The 18,301-nt window shown below is 33.2% G+C and overlaps 3 protein-coding genes across 14 annotated transcripts in view; 1 reads left to right on the top strand and 2 right to left on the bottom strand.

The window, feature by feature from the left end:
- LOC123536343 (uncharacterized) overlaps positions 1–4,686 on the bottom strand; it is a 31,356-nt gene extending 26,670 nt beyond the window's left edge. The window contains exon 1 of the mRNA XM_045319459.2: positions 4,117–4,686. The gene's annotated coding sequence lies outside the window, so the exon portion shown is untranslated. The remainder of the gene's footprint in view (positions 1–4,116) is intronic.
- LOC123536344 (uncharacterized) overlaps positions 1–18,301 on the bottom strand; it is a 377,622-nt gene that overhangs the window by 90,998 nt on the left and 268,323 nt on the right. The gene's annotated exons all lie outside the window — the stretch shown is intronic.
- The window catches only part of LOC123536346 (lipoxygenase homology domain-containing protein 1-like), a 124,778-nt gene that overhangs the window by 56,714 nt on the left and 49,763 nt on the right, over positions 1–18,301 (top strand). For 8 of the 11 annotated variants that reach the window (XM_053528480.1, XM_053528477.1, XM_053528479.1 and 5 more), the window contains exons 12-13: positions 6,216–6,348; positions 10,834–10,854. In XM_053528480.1, the coding sequence (XP_053384455.1) occupies positions 6,216–6,348; positions 10,834–10,854 (154 nt within the window). The remainder of the gene's footprint in view (positions 1–6,215; positions 6,349–10,833; positions 10,855–18,301) is intronic. The other 3 variants (XM_053528483.1, XM_053528476.1, XM_053528482.1) reach the window with 1 other exon arrangement.

Here is an 18,301-nt window from a genome sequence, read left to right as displayed (position 1 = left end):
TTGCCCAGTCCATCTGTCTGTCACACTTCTTTTTCAATCAATAACTGGAGAACTATTTGACCTAGAATCGTCAAAGTTCATAGGGTGATAGGGCTTACAAAGTATATGACCCTAAATGTTTCTGAGGTCACTTGATCAAAGGTCAAGGTCACAGGAGCCTGAACATGGAAAACCATTTCCAATCAATAATTTGATAGCCACTTGACCCAGAATGTTGAAACTTCATAGGATGATTGGACATGCAAAGTAGATGACCATTATTGATTTTGGGGTCACATGATCAAAGATCAAGGTCACAGGGGCCAGAACATGGAAAACCGTTTCCAATCAATAACTTGAGAACCATTTGACCTAGAACCTTCAAACTTCATAGAGTGATAGGGCTAATGGAGCAGAAGACCCATATTGTTTTTGGTTGTCACTTAATCAAATGTCAAGGTCACAGGGGCCCAGAACATCAAAAACCATTTCCAGTCAAAAACTTGAGAACCACTTGACCCAGAACATTGAACGTTGAAACTTCATGGGATGATTGGACTTGCCGAGTAAATGATCCCTATTGCATTTCAGTCACTAAGCCAATCAGTGTCTCTTTGACTTTCATTTGTGTCCGCTGTTGATTTCTTGCCTATTACTACCATGTTTTGGGGGAGACATGTGCTTTTCTACAAAAGCATCTTCTAGTTTATATCCGTTTCAGTGTGATCCCTTAATATAATAGAATGATTTGAAGGATTTTGGTTGAGGGTCACCCAAGGAACATTTCTTTGAAATTATTTCTAAATCGGGCCAGCAGTTTCTGGGAAGAAGATTTAAATGTTTTTCATTCTGGCTGCCTGTGCATGGATGACCTGATTTGAAGGAATCTGAAAGGGGACCACTCAAGGATCATTCCTGTAAAATTTGCTTGAAATTGGTTTGGTGACTTAGGAGGAGCTGAAAATTAAAATCTGAACACTTAGTGCTCAGGTGAGCTCAAAAGTAAGCACTGAGTACATATAATCTGAAATATATGTACTGTTATCCTGTGTCCTCAGGCAGAAATTATATCTAAATTTACCACAGGTGGCATTTAAATCCACTTTGATGCAGAAACTATGTAAAACAGTATCTTTTTTTTAGATATCAATGGTAGAGCAATAAAACAAAATAATTACAGATGTATATTACATAATCTTACTATAATTAAATATCATAGATGTCTTTAAGCTGTTGTTAAGCATACTTTGTTTTTTCTCTCTGCTTCTTAGGAACCCAATTATTGCTTTTTTATTTCCAATTAGCACAAAAATTAATGAATTCATGTTGTACCAATTATATACCAGTATCATTAGATGACTGCACTTTTTCATCAGTATTTCATTCAAGCAGTGCACTAAACTACTCTCTAATGCTGTTATTTGCAACTAAGAGACAACAACCCCACATGCACTAGTAACAGAGTAAGAATTAGACTAGCCACTAAACTAATAAAAAAGAATTTGTTACAAAATTTAAGATTTTGTAATTTTTCTTTTATTCTGTGTAATAGTGACAAATGCCAGTCTATTAAATTTTAGAGATTTTCTTAGGGAACTGATTGTAATATTCTCATGATATTGGACATAGGATATAGTGTGGCTACATTAACAATTTCAAAAAAAAAAGAAGTCCAGGAGCTAGTCTAGGTAAGAGTGAATGCAGGAATTTGTTGTGTCAGTCAATCTTCATGGAGGACATGAAATATTTGTCCTAACTGTGCAGAATTTCTCCAATTTAAGGACATACATTTATCTGAACCAAAATGTCAGCACTTCTGACATTTTAGGAAAGTGACATCTGCATCATATAATCAATTAATGTCATAAAAGACACATCTGTACAAGTAAAATTTCTATTTTTTCATGACAACAAGGTAATAAGCAATAAATGCTTAGAAAATGCTTACATCACATTAAGTCTTGTTATTTAAGACAGCTTGTCCTTTCTGCTTTTTGTTGACAGAAATATACTCATTGTACAAATGTTGTAATTTAAAAACGTTATGTTTATTTGACATTCAGCATTTGGCAAATAGCATTTTCATTAACAATTTGTCATTTAGCATTTGGCAAATAGCATTGGCCTTACATACTTATCGAATCTTATAACATAAATAAAAATAATCTGTTATCTATGTTCCATATCTACCCTAAAGGCCAAATACTTAATGCAAAATGCTTACTGCCAAATACTTAATGCAAAATGCTTACTGCCAAATACTTAATGCAAAATGCTTACTGCCAAATGCTTAATGTCAAATATTGATTGCCATGTGGTAACTGTCAAATGATAAATGCTAATTGTTAACTGCGAAATATTAAATGCCAAATTCTTATTACTAAGTGCTTATTCAAATAAAGAGCTGAATATAACACTAAATTAATGTATCTATTAGCACTGGCTTTCATTAAATAACTTTGTCCCTGTTTAATTTTTTTTCTAAACATGTTAGAGTTAACAGTTTTGGCCTCATGTTCCAATGACTGTCGGCTGCGAAACATGTTAGTGCTTCAAGTAAAACTGATGTTTTCAAATTATGAAAAGTTAATTCATTAGTTTAAGTGGTACAGATCACTAACTTATAAATTCAAAAAATAAAACAATTACGATTTATCATTTGGCATTAACAAATTGACATAGCATTTGGCATTTTACATTTAGTATATAACATAATTATAGCATTTGGGATGTAGCATTCAGCATTAAATATTTGCATTTAGCAGTAAGTAATTGGCATTTAGCATTAGATATTTATCATTTAGCATCTGTCAATTAACATGGCACAACTTCCCCACATGAATCAGATGCGGAGTATGAATGATTTCAGACAGAATGTCTATTAACTATCCTTACGGAGAACAAACCCCTTGTACAGGAAACTGAACTCATGACTCCACCATCTACATATCTGTACCCTCCCTACTGAGTAAATTGAGCATAAATTATGTTGAAAAGGGGGCATAATTTTGTAAACTGAAGTTGGAGATATTGAACTAGCACAGACATGGTAAAAAACTTACGAAGAGTTTGAAAGTATTCAGTACAATAGTTCCTGACAAACCTGTTCATACAAATTTGATATCATTCTTTGTTCTCATGAATTGTCCAAAAAATGACCTCCAGGGGTCAGGGCTAATTTTCCGGTAATGGCTTTATGAAAATCCTTCTCTCTGAAACTTGGCTGGCACCCCCACCCCACCCTTTATCTTTATTTATTTAGTGGAAACTTTTTAAAAACCTTCTTGTCAGAAACTCAGGTGGTTGATCTTCAAGGACTTCTTGTTTGTTTTGCATTAAATCTGAAATTTTTACATTCAGTCAATAACTTTTGTATGTATAGGTGAATATCCATGGAAGTAAAACTTGGTGCGAACAAATAACATAATCAAGGTTTGCTCCAAATTTCTCTTTAAAGCAATATAGATAACTTTTAAAAAAAATGCAGTTTGGTGTTGTTTTTTTGTGAATGGATTGTTATAAGACTGTAAAGATATCTTATACCCTGTTCAGACTATGGTTTAAATGTGGTTTAAAATAGATTTACTTTTTAATTTTTAATCCTGAGTTTGCGTCCACACACAATGTGTTTCAGAATGTGAATTATTTGAAGGTCATTAGTGAATTAAAAAAGAAAAATATTAGTTAGTGTATGAACTGCTAGATTTTCATGCAAATAAATTTGTAAGAATATTTTTTTTAATTGTGACTTTGCAACAGTTTTACATTGGAAAAGAACAAAAAATTCAGACATTTTTTGATCTTATAAAAGATATTTTAAAAAATTCAAAAAGATCATACTGCTATCCTCGGAAACTTTTAGAATGGTGTGTGGCTGATATCTGGGCCCTGTTGTTAGGGAGATTAAACAGCAACAATATATTTTAAAACTTTTTCAGAAAAAAAAAAATTTAATGTAGACATGAGATACTCGTCAAAAATATTTGTTAGTTATAGAGATGCTGAACAAATTTTTGCCAAAAGGTTTAGAATAACTAAATATTTCAGTTGTTTAAGACTCATTTAAGTCAATGCAGCAAAATACATCCATCCATCCTCATTACAGTTCAACAAATGAGATATAATCAGTATAATTACCTTTATGCAGAACTTGTAGAAAATACACCCTTCTTCCTTGTGTTTGTTCATCTCACATTAATAAAATTTGAAGAAAATCCGGATTCTTATAAGCTCACTATCTTTGTAACAATCCCATGTTCTGAGTAATAAATCCTGTTTTTAAAAGTCCAGTGATTTGAGTCACCTAAAATTAGTACAGTTGTAACTATTTTTCTCATATAATTTTAAAAGCTTGCTACTGTAAAATCATGAATATTCTTGGGGGACAATTTTTCATGGATTTCTTGGTTGAAATCCACAAATTTATATCCCTATAAATTAGTCATTTGTTCATACTCTTACCAAATTAAATGACTTTACAAAATCTTTGTAACAGTCCCATACTCTGAGTAATTAACCCTGTTTAATGTATTCATTGATTATAGAAGCACCTGAAAAATTAATAATGTTGTAACCACTTTTCACATTGCAATAGAAATGCAATAGAAGCTGGTTTTATAAATTATATAATTATGTATTATCCAGAGTAAAGTTCCTGAGGTACTTCATATCACTACAGTTTATAACAACTGAAGTAGGCGAAGAAATCTCTTTTAAAATCAGAAAATGTCTATAGATATTCCAGATTGACTGATAAGACATAGGCTTGTCTTAAGTCCCTAGAGGAATCAAGTTGAAGTATTTTCGGGTTTTGAAGACTTGCGTTTGTTGTGGTTATGTAAATAAGCTCAGGTTTTTGCTGAATGAAAACAGTGCATTTTTGCTGGTCTATAGCTTTTGTTAATGACTGTTCTGTTTGCTCGGCTAAAGTCAAAACTTGAACCAAGAAATAAAAAAAATTGTTTCTAATGTCATGTAATAAAATACTTATTAAATGGCTTGCTGGTCACATATAGTCAGTAATTAATACATTATCTTTACTCACATAGAGTATTATCCCTCTTGACCCAATAAAAGCAGAGTTTTTTCCCTTGATTTGGAATGCTAATAATTCAAAAAGTATTTTAACTTGTGGATCTTCATGAAATTTAACACAAATATAGATCACTATAGGGTGGTGACACATGCACATCTTTCTTCAGGATCTCTTCAGTTACTGCAGAGGTATTGCCCTTTAATTGTTTTAAAATTGATTAATTCCGAAAAAACAGGTAACCCATTGATGGATCTTCATACAGTGCACTAAAGGGCATTGATTTGGTAAAAAGAGACCATTGACCTGTATCTGGAAATGAAACATCTTTCAAAATATAGTACCATCATTCACAAAAATAACCTATTCAGCTAGGGATATAAATTCACTGAATCGGTTTCTTTTTAACGAAACACAAAGGAATTTAATGTAAATATAAGAAATTAATTAATTTTTTTTCAGAGTTTATGCAAAATGAAAGAGAATATGATCAATAAATTAACCATGAATCCAAGAGCATTTCATGGATTTGATAATCATATTATTTTGTTGTGAATTCTGTATGAACTCTGAAAAAAAAAATCTGAATTACATGCATAAGTATGGTTTAATGTCACATTGATTTGTAAGCTTGACAGTATCTTAGGTCTAGATAAACATGGCTGAAAGTTTCAAAAAGGGAGGTAACGCAGAATCAGTTTATGAACCTGTTCTGGTACTTTATTCTCAAGTTTCTCATTAAAATCTACTTTACGGATGAAGTTTTCACACTAAGTTTGTTGAAAATACAGCTTATAGAAAAGCTATTATGGGGGTAACAGATGTATTTCATTAGCATTTTATAGAATATGAGATGATTTTTATTGTATCTTTAGTGATGCAGTTTTTTAACAGATAGATGAAGTTAGGTATACTTGTTGGTCCAGTTTGTTTTCAGGGGTGATTTCTTTGGCTCATGTATCAGCTTGTGTCTTTATGAAGCAGTAGGCCCAGCTGATATTGTTTTTGAAGAACATGTTTTGGTATGTCTAAAGATCCTTGTACAACATTTTTGTGTGCTATTGTCACATATTTCTGTAGGTTTTGCCTTACCAACCGTAAGGTCAGAGATTTATATGTTTCCATTAGATTTTTTTTTAATTCATTTTACATAATTTTTTTCAAAATATTACACAGATTTCAATATTTTGTCATTATATTTTAGGTGATAGTGGATGACCTTGACAATTCTATCACATATGAGTTTCCATGTAGTCGCTGGCTGGCTTTAGACGAGGATGATGGACTTATTTTCCGAGATCTTGTAGCGGGTGTTGGTGCTTCAGATGCTTATACTGGTAAATGTTCTTCTCACATTCTATTGCCCTCTCATCATATTATGTATATAAGATTTTCTTTTTGAAGTCAAGATCACTGGATGGAAATAACTGTTTTATTGGCCAAATACTTAAAGGCCTACGCTAGAATTCCCTGTATATGAGATGGGCGAAAATTTTCCCAATAGAATTTCTTTTTCTTTTCAATACCGGTGATTTATGATTTTTATTGCATATTTTTGTTTCTTAGATGATTGACCTTCAATATCCAAAGTTTGAAGAAATTCTGTTATTGGAGAAAATTTCACTCGAATTCTAGCGTATGCCTTTAAAACAAGAGAATTTATGACTTCAATTATAGTAATAATTTATTAGCTTTAGAGTGGTCTTAAAAAACTGCAAAATAATGTAATGATGTATTTAACTAATATTGAGGTAGTTTTTCCCTAAGTTAAAAGTGCAGTATAACCTTGTTTAAGATATCTCCCAAGAGCTAAATCTTCCCTTGTAATACAGAGCTCTCCTATTAATAAAATTAATATTTAATCAACCTCTCTTTAAGCAACAACCTGAGACTGTAAAGCATGTAATGTAGTCTTCCTAATGGTATTTGCTCTAGTATCATGAGGTGGAATAAAGTTTGGGTCTGAGAGTAACAAGAAAACAAAGAACTAAAAAAACATTGTACCAGCTGAACTGTAAAAAAGCTCCTTACAAAATCTAATATGACATGCCTCTGTTAATGAAGGGTGTAATAGGATCTCAGTAAGCAACCTTTTTAATATCAACAACTGTGCTAAAAATCCACAAGACGGATGTATATCATGATAAATTCTTTCACCTAAAAAATAAAAATGCTAGAATACTGTAATATTATGTTATTAAACTGATGAAATTGGTAATTATGTCTCCCACCACACAGTGGTGTGGGAGACATATTGATTTACTCCAGTCTGTGTGTCTGTCTGTGTGTGTGTCTGTCTGTCACAAAGCTTGTCCACAAGTTCAGTAACTAGCCAAATCGGCCTAGGCATTTCGGAATTATGGCCCTTGAATTACCAAAAAACACTCAGATTTCTTGCGCATTTTTGCCCCCAAACTGGCGCCTAAACTACTTTTAAAAGTAGTAGTAGAGGCGTCCTTTTGGTGTTAAGAAAGTGCATGCACATGTGGATTAAGTAAACAGTATATAAAGACTGATTTACTATTTAGATGATTAGGCAGTTGTGGGAGACATGGGCTTTTCTCAAAAGCATCTCTAGTTGCAACTGATTTAATTGACTATTACTGTTGTAAATGATTAAATCAGGGATTACTATTTCAACTGATAAAATTTGTAATTACTTTTGCAATAGATAAAATAATTACATGTTGCAACTGATTATTTTGAAGATTGCTATCATTAATGACAAACAACAATGTTGTTGTTGTCATTGTTGTTGTACCATTTCAACAGATTAAATTAGTAATTACTTAATTCTTATTGATTAGGCAATTTCTGTTGTAACTGATTGAATTTGTAATTGCAATTGTAAATGATTAGGTACTTCAACTGATAAAAATTGATAACTACTCTGACCAGACACATGTTTTTATTTGATTTGACCTAATTACCTAGTTTTCGAACCTGTATTTTTCAATAGATCTTCATGAAATTAGGTCAGAATGATAATCTTGATAAAATCAAGGCTGATTTCGAAAATGGGTTATCTGGGATCAAAAACTAGGTCACTAGGTCAAATCAAGGAAAAACCATGTGTATGCGATAGAGGCTGTATTTTTTCAACTGATCTTCATGAAATTTTGTCAGAATGATTGCCTTGATGCAAACTAGGTCAAGTTTGAAAATGGGTCATCTTCGGTCAAAAACTAGGTCACTAGGTCAAATCAAAGAAAATCCTTGTGTAAGCGATAGAGGCTGTATTTTTCAACTGATCTTCATGAATTTTTGTCAGAATGATGACCTTGATGAAATCTAGGCCAGTTTCGAAAATGGGTAATGTGGGGTCAAAAACTAGGTCACTAGGTCAAATCAAAGAAAAACCTTGTGTATGCGATGGAGGCTGTATTTTTAGCTCACCTGAGCAATGCTCAGGTTTTTCTGATCGCTCGATGTCCGGCGTCTGTCTTCTGGCGTCTGTCGTCTGTCAACATTTAGATTTTGTATGCGATAGAGGCTGTATTTTTCAATTGATCTTCATGAAGTTTGGTCAGAATAGTTGCCTTGATAAAATCTAGGCCGAGTTCGAAAATGGGTTATCTGGGGTCAAAATCTAGGTCACTAGGTCAAATCAAAGAAAAACCTTGTGTATGCGATAGAGGCTGTATTTTTCAATTAATCTTCATGAATTTTGGTCAGAATAATTACCTTGATGAAATCGAGGCCGAGTTTGAAAATGGGTCATCTGGGTTCGAAAACTAGGTAATTAGGTCAAATCAAATAAAAACCTTGTGTCTGGTCAGAGTAGTTATCAATTTTTATCAGTTGAAGTGTATGTTTTGTTACCCGTCTCTTGTAATTCTGTTAAGAATGGCATATGTATTTTAATAAGATTTTGTTATGTTTTATTGTGACATACATATGATGAGACGTAAATAAACTATTGAATTGAATATTGAATTGAATCTGTTTTGTTTGTAACTCAGGTTAAATTGGTAATTACTATAACAACTGATTAAATTGCTAATTACAGTTACAACTGATTAAATTGCTAATTACAATTACAACTGATTAAATTGCTAATTACAGTTACAACTGATTAAATTGCTAATTGATATTGTAGACTATGTAGAGTTTATATTTTACCCATCCAACTTGTCCTTGTCACAATACCTTTTTCATGAGGGTAAGCTGTCTCCACTGACATTATGTCTATAATAAAAACATTTTGGTTTTTAGCAGCTTTATCACTTAATGTTTAATTACCTATTAACAGATTTGATTAAAGATCTTTACCTGATAATCATAGTGATGCACTTTCAGTTTCAAGAAACTGAAGGATAAACTGAAGGTTATATCAGTTTCAGTTTCAGTTTATTGGCAAATCGGCAAATACATTTGCCTTTGGCCATCTAACAAATATCAAAGTGAATATGGCCAAGACATATATAACATATAGTTCACAACCATAAATCATAAATGCGACAACTCAAAATATATACAAATGCATATTAAGAAACAGTCAAATCTCTTAGGGTATCAGAACGCTTAACAAAAGCTTCTTTCAGATATTTAGAAACTCTCAACAAAAGACCTTTCTTATGTGTAGACATTAAATTAACAAACTTTTGCATATTTGGCCAGGGCAGTGGCCCAAGATACATACGACGCACGTCGAAATACAATGTACAGCACATGAGAAAATGATACTCTATCAATACTCCCAGTATTAATTCAGGATTTGAACCCACTTGAATGATTTCTTTAATTTTGCCCTATCAAAGAGATGGTATTACATTTAATGAGCTGAGCAGTCTTAGACTGCAATTTTATGTGCAACATACACACTTTGTTGTTTTGTCTAAACATTCCTGATACAGATCTACATCCTGGTTTCAAGTGTGCCTGTACTTTTACAGTGTTCACCTTGACAAGTGAAGCATAATTATGCTGTAAGTAATACAGATTACCCCCCCCCCCCCCCCCCCCACCGATGTTTTGCCACAGACAAAAGCTTGTAATGCAAAACAGAACATAATTAAGATGCATGCAGTATTAATTTTGATGTTGCAGAAAATATCGAAAACTGACACTATCTTCTTCTTGTTTTTTTTTCTCCAGGATCAAAAGGTACACATTTCATTCCCTTAGTGTTTTCCCAAACCAGCCAAATGTTGTATTTATAGATTTGTGGATTTTAATGTTCCATTTCAGTGTATTTTTGTACCAGCCTCTCAACACATCTTTATTTTAAAAAATATCCAATTCATATTACTGTACAATAATTGATATTTCATTGGGACTTATTTTCAATGAAAAAAAAAACAGACAGACAACTAAAATTCTCACTCATTTATCTTCGTAAATTGAAATCGATCCTCAAATTCATAGTCAAATGAAATGGCTATTATGGTGGAAATTATTTCACAGTGATAGCATATATATTGAGAATTTTACAGGATTCTCTTTTCATGCTGAATTTATTAATTGAGTTGAATAAAATTGAGGCTCACTAATAAGTGTAATACCAAAATTATATAATGGCTTTATTTCACTCCAACAACATCAAAGATGGGCAAAACTTTTCCACAGATCTATAAAATAACTATCTATAGATGATCTGTCACCTTTTCCTCCTTTATGAAGATCATAATTATGACTAACTGTTGCATGTGTATTAGCCCAAAGACCTGCCAGACAAAACCTTTTCCAGGGACTACTTATCCAATGGTAATGGAGCAAAATATGCCTGCAGTATCAGTTTAAAGAATTTTTTTGTTTATAGAAATGTACCTCAGATACCTGTTTTATCAGACAAACATTTATAGTAAAATTATTTTATATAGGAAAAGGACTGGTCAAGAGAGGTAACATTACAGTTTCAGGACTTATTCAATTGAAGAGTTTCTTTCAGCTACAGTCAAACCTGTCATAAAGTACACCACTTGGCTGCTAGACCACTAAAATGTCTGGCAGTTTGCTAATATTTTGAAAACACAGAAAACTGGTCCATTGGTTTGTGTGCCTTGTTGGTTTATGACTTCTTTGTATATATATTCAGTTAGGCATTAGCTACACAATCATGTGAAGACTACCTGACAATCTTTCTGGTTGTCTCAAACATGCTCATTGTAAACAGGATTGACTGTAATTGTAAATGAATGAAACTGAATTTTTTCACAGAACACTGATTGTTACACACCTCACTATGCATGAAACAGGTTTTTTTTTGTAATGAACTTGGAAAACATAACACTGTTGTTCCTAGGCTCTTGTTGATGCATTCTTGTTGGTGAAGGTTACAAATCTAGATTGACATGGCTTGCCTGCTCTTTTAGACAGATTTGAGCTTTCGCTTTTTGGCTCATCTGAACCAAAGGTTCGTGATAAGCTTTGTGTGTAGATGGATGATTCAGCATCTGTTGTCCACAATTTTCTGTAAACACTCAAGAGGCTCCAATGAAACTTAGTCAGAATGTTTCTCTTAATTAAATTTGATAACTTTTCCATACTGGGTCATCTAAGTTCAAAAGCTGGGTCATTATTTTCAGTCATAGCACATTCTGCAATAAGTCTGTCATAAAATCTAGGCCAAGTTTGAAACTGAGTCATCTGGAGAGAGAAACTAGGTCAGTAGGTCAGATCAATTTACATTATAAAAATGTTGTAGCAGATGCTACAGTTTTTACCTTATCAATAAGGAAACTGGTCTAATTGTGTGCTTTTGTAAAATTTGGGTGAAGTTTGAAATTGGGTCATTATGAGTCTTAATGTACATCAAATCATAGAAAAACTGATAATGTTATAAACACTTTAGGGGCCACATTTTCTATATGATGTACATGAAATATGGTCAGAATGTTTTATCTTCATCAACTCTGTGTTTAGTTTGTAGATACCTGGGACAAAAAAAGCAGATCACTAGGTCATATCATAGCAAAAAATATTTCAATTTTAGAAATTACTTTCTTGACTTTATGAAACTTTTCTTGTCCATCTAAAAACTTTATTTGTTATGTATGAATGAGTATTCAAATAACTTTGCACAATCATTCATTTTACAAAACAATAATGTCATGAACTCCTAAATGAAAGATCAACGGGGTAATGAAAATGAAATGAAGTTACAATGGATCACTTTTAGTTGACATATCACCCTGAAGATTCTTGTTTGAGTCGGATGTACTAAAGTTTGGTCCTAGTGACCTTCACCTTGTCACAAAGAACAGTGGTACTCAGATGAGTGACTTAGAGCCACAATGGCTCTCTTGGTTGTTGTTTGCAGCTTTTATCCTGTATGAAAGCCAGAAATCTTTGAGGTGTATTTTTATTGTACCAGGTTATCTATCTATCTGTCTGTCTTTTTCTACAGGCCTCACTACATGAATAAGAACAAAATTTGTTAATGTCAAAACCTTTTAAACATTCAGCATTAGATAGGAGATCTGATGTGATATAGAGACAGTTTGTGTATATTTTCTGTCTTGTTATATGTCATTTTGGATTTTTTGTAATACATATCTAATATTAATGCCATCTGTTTTCTTGAAACTCTGTTAGGTTAATAAAAAAGCTATAGCAAACTGTCAAAAGGTTCATTAAATCATTTTTATGCCCCCCTTTGAAAAAGGAGGGGTATATTGTTTTGCAGATGTCGGTCGGTCGGTCGGTCGGTCGGTCGGAATGTAGACCAATCCGTTTCCGGATGATAACTCAAGAACGCTTGGGCCTAGGATCATGAAAGTTGATAGGAAGGTTGGTCATCACCAGCAGATGACCCCTATTGATTTTGAGGTCTGTATGTCAAAGGTCAAGGTCACAGTGACCCTGAATAGTAAAACGGTTTCCGGATGATAACTCAAGAACACTTGGGCCTAGGATCATGAAAGTTGATAGGGAGGTTGGTAATGACCAGCAGATGACCCCTAATGATTTTGAGGTCAGTTTGTTAAAGGTCAAGGTCACAGTGACCCTGAACAGTAAAACGGTTTCCGGATGATAACTCAAGAACGCTTGGGCCTAGGATCATGAAAGTTGATAGGGAGGTTGGTAATGACCAGCAGATGACCCCTATTGATTTTGAGGTCAGTATGTTAAAGGTCAAGGTCACAGTGACCCTGAACAGTAAAACAGTTTCCGGATGATAACTCAAGAACACTTGGGCCTAGGATCATGAAAGTTGATAGGGAGGTTGGTAATGACCAGCAGATGACCCCTATTGATTTTGAGGTCAGTATGTCAAAGGTCAAGGTCACAGTGACCAGGAACAGTAAAGTGGTTTCCAGGCAATAACTCAAGAACGCTTGGGCCTAGTGTCAGGAAAATTGATAGTTAGGTTGGCCATGACCAGCAGATGACCCCTATTGATTTTGAGGTCATTAGGTCAAAGGTCAAGGTTACATTGGCCAGGAACAGTTAAATGGTTTCTGATCTTCTTGTCCAAAACCATAGGGCCTAGGGCTTTGATATTTGGTATGTAGCAAAATCTAGTGGTCCTCTACCAAGATTGTTCAGATTATTTCCCTGGGGTCAAATATGGCCCCACCCCTAGGGTCACATGGTTTATATAGACTTATATAGGAAAAAACTTTGAAAAACCTCTTGTCCAAAACCACAGGGCCTAGGGCTTTGATATTTTGTATATGACATCATCTAGTGGTCCTCTACTAAGATTATTCAAATTATTCCCCTAGGGTCAAATATGGCTCCGCCCTGGGGGTCACATGGTTTACATATACTTATATAGGGAAAAACTTTGAAAAACTTCTTGTCCAAACCACAAAGACTATGGCTTTGGTAGTTTGTAATATAGCATCATTTAGTGGTTCTCTTCCAAGTTTTTTCAAGTTATCCCTCTCGGGTCAAATATGGCCCGCCCCAGAGGTCATATGGTTCATATAGACTTATACAGGGAAAAACTTAGAATCTTCATGTCCATAACTTACGTCATTCAAATTTGGACCACATGTATTGTTTTGAGTGGCAAGATGAACCTTGACATGAGTTGACCTTGATCTTGACCTAGTGACCTACTTTCATATTTTCGGAACCTACAGCCTTCAAATTTGGATCACATGTATAGGTTTGCGTACTGAAAAAAACTTTGACCTTGTTATTGACCTAGTGACCTACTTTCATATTTTTGAAGGTACAGGCTTCAAATTTGGACCACATACATAGTTTTTTGTTCCAAAATAAAATTTGACCTTGATTTTGACCTAGTGACATACTTTCACATTTCTCAAGCTACAGCCTTCAAATTTGAACCACAAGCATAGTTTTGTGTACTGAAATGAACTTTGATCTTGAGATTGACCTAGTGACCTACTTTCACATTTCTGGCTTCAATTTTTGGACCTCTTGCATAGTTTTGTGTTCCGAAATGGAATTTGACCTTGATTTTGACCTAGTGACCTACTTTCACATTTCTCAAGCTGGAGCCTCCAAATTTGAAGCACACGCATAGTTCTGTCTACCGAAATGAACTTTACCTTGAAATTGATCTAGTGACCTGCTTTCACATTTCTCAAGCCACGGCTTTCAATTTTGGACCACATACACATTGTTTTATACCTAAATGAAATTTGACCTTGAGCTAGTCTTGAAATTTGGAACATTCAAAAATGGCTCAGTGGATGGCGCCAAGATCAATCTGTAATCTCTTGTTAGGTTAATAGGTTAAAGGTCAAGGTCAGATTAAACCAGAATGGTAGAACTTTTGTTTACAGTGAGCATATAATTTCTGTTCCTTGTGCAATTACTGAATGCATCAAGGGGGGCATTTCGTGTTCGACGAGCTCTTGTTATCTCTTTCTTTTCCAATCTGATACAGTTATAACTTATTGTGCAAAACTGAAGGTTATAAGGTCATTCTTTTAAGGTAAAAGGTCAAAAAAGCCTTTTACTTCAGTGACTGTTCCTTTTTTAAAATAATTTCTGAAATTTAACTTCTAGAATTCAACTGCCTAGTAGTTTTTTTTGCGGGTCTTAGACATATTTTAACATTAAAGATCCAAAGGCACACACCGTGATTCATTTTATAGCAAAACAGGCTTTAACTGATCAGCCTCTTGTTGATGCTTTCTGAATACTCTAGAATAATTTTTCAGCTAAGCACCTTCTGTCTCTGAAATTTAATAGCCAATTCATTCACCCAAAGAATATTTATATACAGTAAAACATCAATGGCCTGAGCTTGCAAGGGAATGAGCAAATTGCTAGGTAACCAGGGTTTCCAGCAAACACAGAAAATACAAGAAAACAGTTGTTCTCTGTATCACAGTAAAACAGCTTACATGGAAATATTTTGAAGGAACTTGTGTAAAAGGCTGGTCTCAGTTTAGAAGGATATGTTGCCCAGTCTTGTTACTTTCAACAGCCTACTTTAACAGCTCTGAAATATCTCATTGATCTTTGTTAACAGATGGAACAATGAACACAAACATTTAATATATTTCTAAAGGTAGGCAGCAGTTCCAGTTCTTTCCAGCAGATCTCTGTACATGACCAATTATTCCATGGTATGGTCACAGTAACAGTGATTAGGAACAATCAGTTTTGACTGTATCAGAATTCTATCTTTGAACATACAACAAATGTTGTCTCTCTTTTTCGGTGACGCCGTCTAAATTCGTTTTCGTTACCTATGCCACGTGACTTCAGTTTGCAAATCAAACTACTTGATAACGCATTATAGATAATTTATCAAAATGGAAGATTTATGCAACACTCTTCCTGATTGGACGAGAGTGTCAATTTCTTTCACTCTGTTGATTGTGCTATGCTGAGTGAAATGTAGACAAAGCGTTTATCCTAAACGACGCTGTTCACAGTTTTAAAGCTAACTTTGGCTCAGTATATTTAGCAAGAATATTGATATATCTCAAAATGATAAGTAAGTTTAATAAATATGATAAAAACCTGTTCAAATACCAACATATATCAAATTAAAGAAAGAGCTGAATACGATCTGCGTATCACATGAATAAGGGTGTGATAAGAGTCTTTTATGTAGAGAAGTGCTTTTTAAAAGATTTTCCGTGTTACAGTTGTCGTCTGTATCTGAAAAGGTTTCTTGCTTTTGTGACTTATTCAGATTGCATATTAAAATGAGTACTTGTTTGCTTTGATATATTTGTTATAAATTATTTAACTGATTTATTATATATGAATATTTTTCTTTAGTATGGTATGCAAATATTGAACTCAGTTGAAATCTGTTTTATTATATATATGCTATATAATGACTGAATTTCATTACACTGAAATGAAGGTACGCTGCATACAGTTTATCTATGTGATATGACTACGGTCAACCTTTGTTTATGAAACAGAAATATTGAAATAATTACAATTGTATGTTTTGCTTGACCTTCACTTTTTTATAGGTGTGACGTCATTGTCCAAAGATTCATGAATAGCGAATATGCATTTGTTAAAGCGGGATCAGTTTGCCTATTTTAGAAATAAATAATAATAATAAATAAAAAAATCCTTTAATTGATTTTTCTCATGTATTCTAATCAAACTTGATTTGTAGCATCTTTATTAGGCCCGCAACCAACTTTGTTCAGCTGGGACATTTGACCCCTTTTAGGGGCTGCTAGAGGTAAAACTAGAAATGCCTTTATACAGCGTCTCATGAACAGTTTGGTGGATCTTTGTTATACTTGGTCTGGAGCATCATTATAAAGTCCTCTTCCAAATTTTATATAGGAACTTAGGCCCTATTAGGGACCACTATAGCTAAAAGTAGATATGCCTTTCTTCGCATTAACCACTAAAATGTAATGGATTTTTATCAAACTCGATGTGTAACAATATCGTAAGGTCTCCTGCTATTTTGTTACAAATGGGGATAGGGACCAATTTAGCAAAAAATATAAACACGTTTAATGACCTCTTCTCATGAACCGCTTCATGAATCTTCATCAAACTACTGCTGTAATTATTTGTCTAAGGATAAACGAAACAAAATTGCAACCCTACGAAACCTTTGCGAAAAATTAAAAGAGAACCATTTAAATTGTTAAAGTGCGGTGTTTAGTTTTGCAATTTGAAAAATGTTAGATGAAAGATGAATGTTAGACGAAAAATTCATAAACTTCTTTCCTTATTATAATTCGCCGACCATCATTTTTAAAGATATTTCTTGTTTAATTTTATTGAGCCTTGGGGCACATGTTTAACTTTAATAGTTCCAGATCTATCAATGGCAGCATTGTCTTATTTTAATGTATGTCAAAATAAAGTTGTTAATGTTGCATTTTTTGCAAATTTTATGCCTTAATTATTTTCAAGCATACATTTTAACTAGATATCAACAAGAAATCCTGATAAAGTTTTATGGGGTGCTGTGTTTTACTATTTATAAATGATTTTGTGATTTATTAAAATCAGCTTTGTTTTATGATGTAATTAATTCATTTTAATCTCTTAATTCTATTCTATATTATCAATAAATCTCTTTTGTATATCACAAAATGAGTTTAAGATATCATTAAATAGAAGGATAGATACCACAAAGTAAACTTTGTGATATTACAAGCTCCATTTTAAAGGTATGGCCTCCAGATCCTTCAGCAACAAAAAAGAATATTTTTTTTAGGTTTTAGGAAATGAATGGTGCATTTATTGTCCCCCCGCCTTATTTGAAGAATTTAAATTTGATGAATTTAAAAATAAAATCATATCAAATCTTTAAAATACAGATATTAACATTTTAAAGCATCCACCAACTGTAGATTTCCAGACATTTTTCACAATGTCTTCATGAATTATATGATATATAGCTATGATTTATGTACATTGTTAGTATGTTGCCCTATTACTTGGGGATGTTGGTAACTCTGTTACAATTTCTTGTTGAGAAAGTTTTGAAAGACTGTTTGTTATGAACAAGTTGTTTTTACTAAATTGAAAAGGACGTTTAACACTTTTCTCTAGGTAAACTGCCTTTAAGTTAATTATAAAAATCTATAATTATATTAATTTGATCATGAAATACATTTTCCTCTGTGGTGTATTGGTAAAGACAGCGAGAAAGTCTTTTTTGTTGCGTGGCCTGGGGTTGGATTTCCGACTTGGGCATCTTGTTTTTCTTGATATGGCATTTTTAAGATAGTTTAGAAAAAAACCTCATATTCTAAAATTCATAATATGACCAAACTTCAATTTAAAGATCATTTTTAGCCAAAATCTGGAGGTTATTGCCTTTAAAAAATTTTGTGATAACCAAAAAACTTGCAGTGATAGAGTGATGTCCTTAAAATGAATTAAGGATATCATAAAATCAGACATATCTTGATATATCTT

Source organism: Mercenaria mercenaria, chromosome 17 (assembly GCF_021730395.1).
Source record: "Mercenaria mercenaria strain notata chromosome 17, MADL_Memer_1, whole genome shotgun sequence".
NCBI classification, from domain to species: domain Eukaryota; kingdom Metazoa; phylum Mollusca; class Bivalvia; order Venerida; family Veneridae; genus Mercenaria; species Mercenaria mercenaria.
This window is presented reverse-complemented; position numbering and strand designations above follow the sequence as displayed.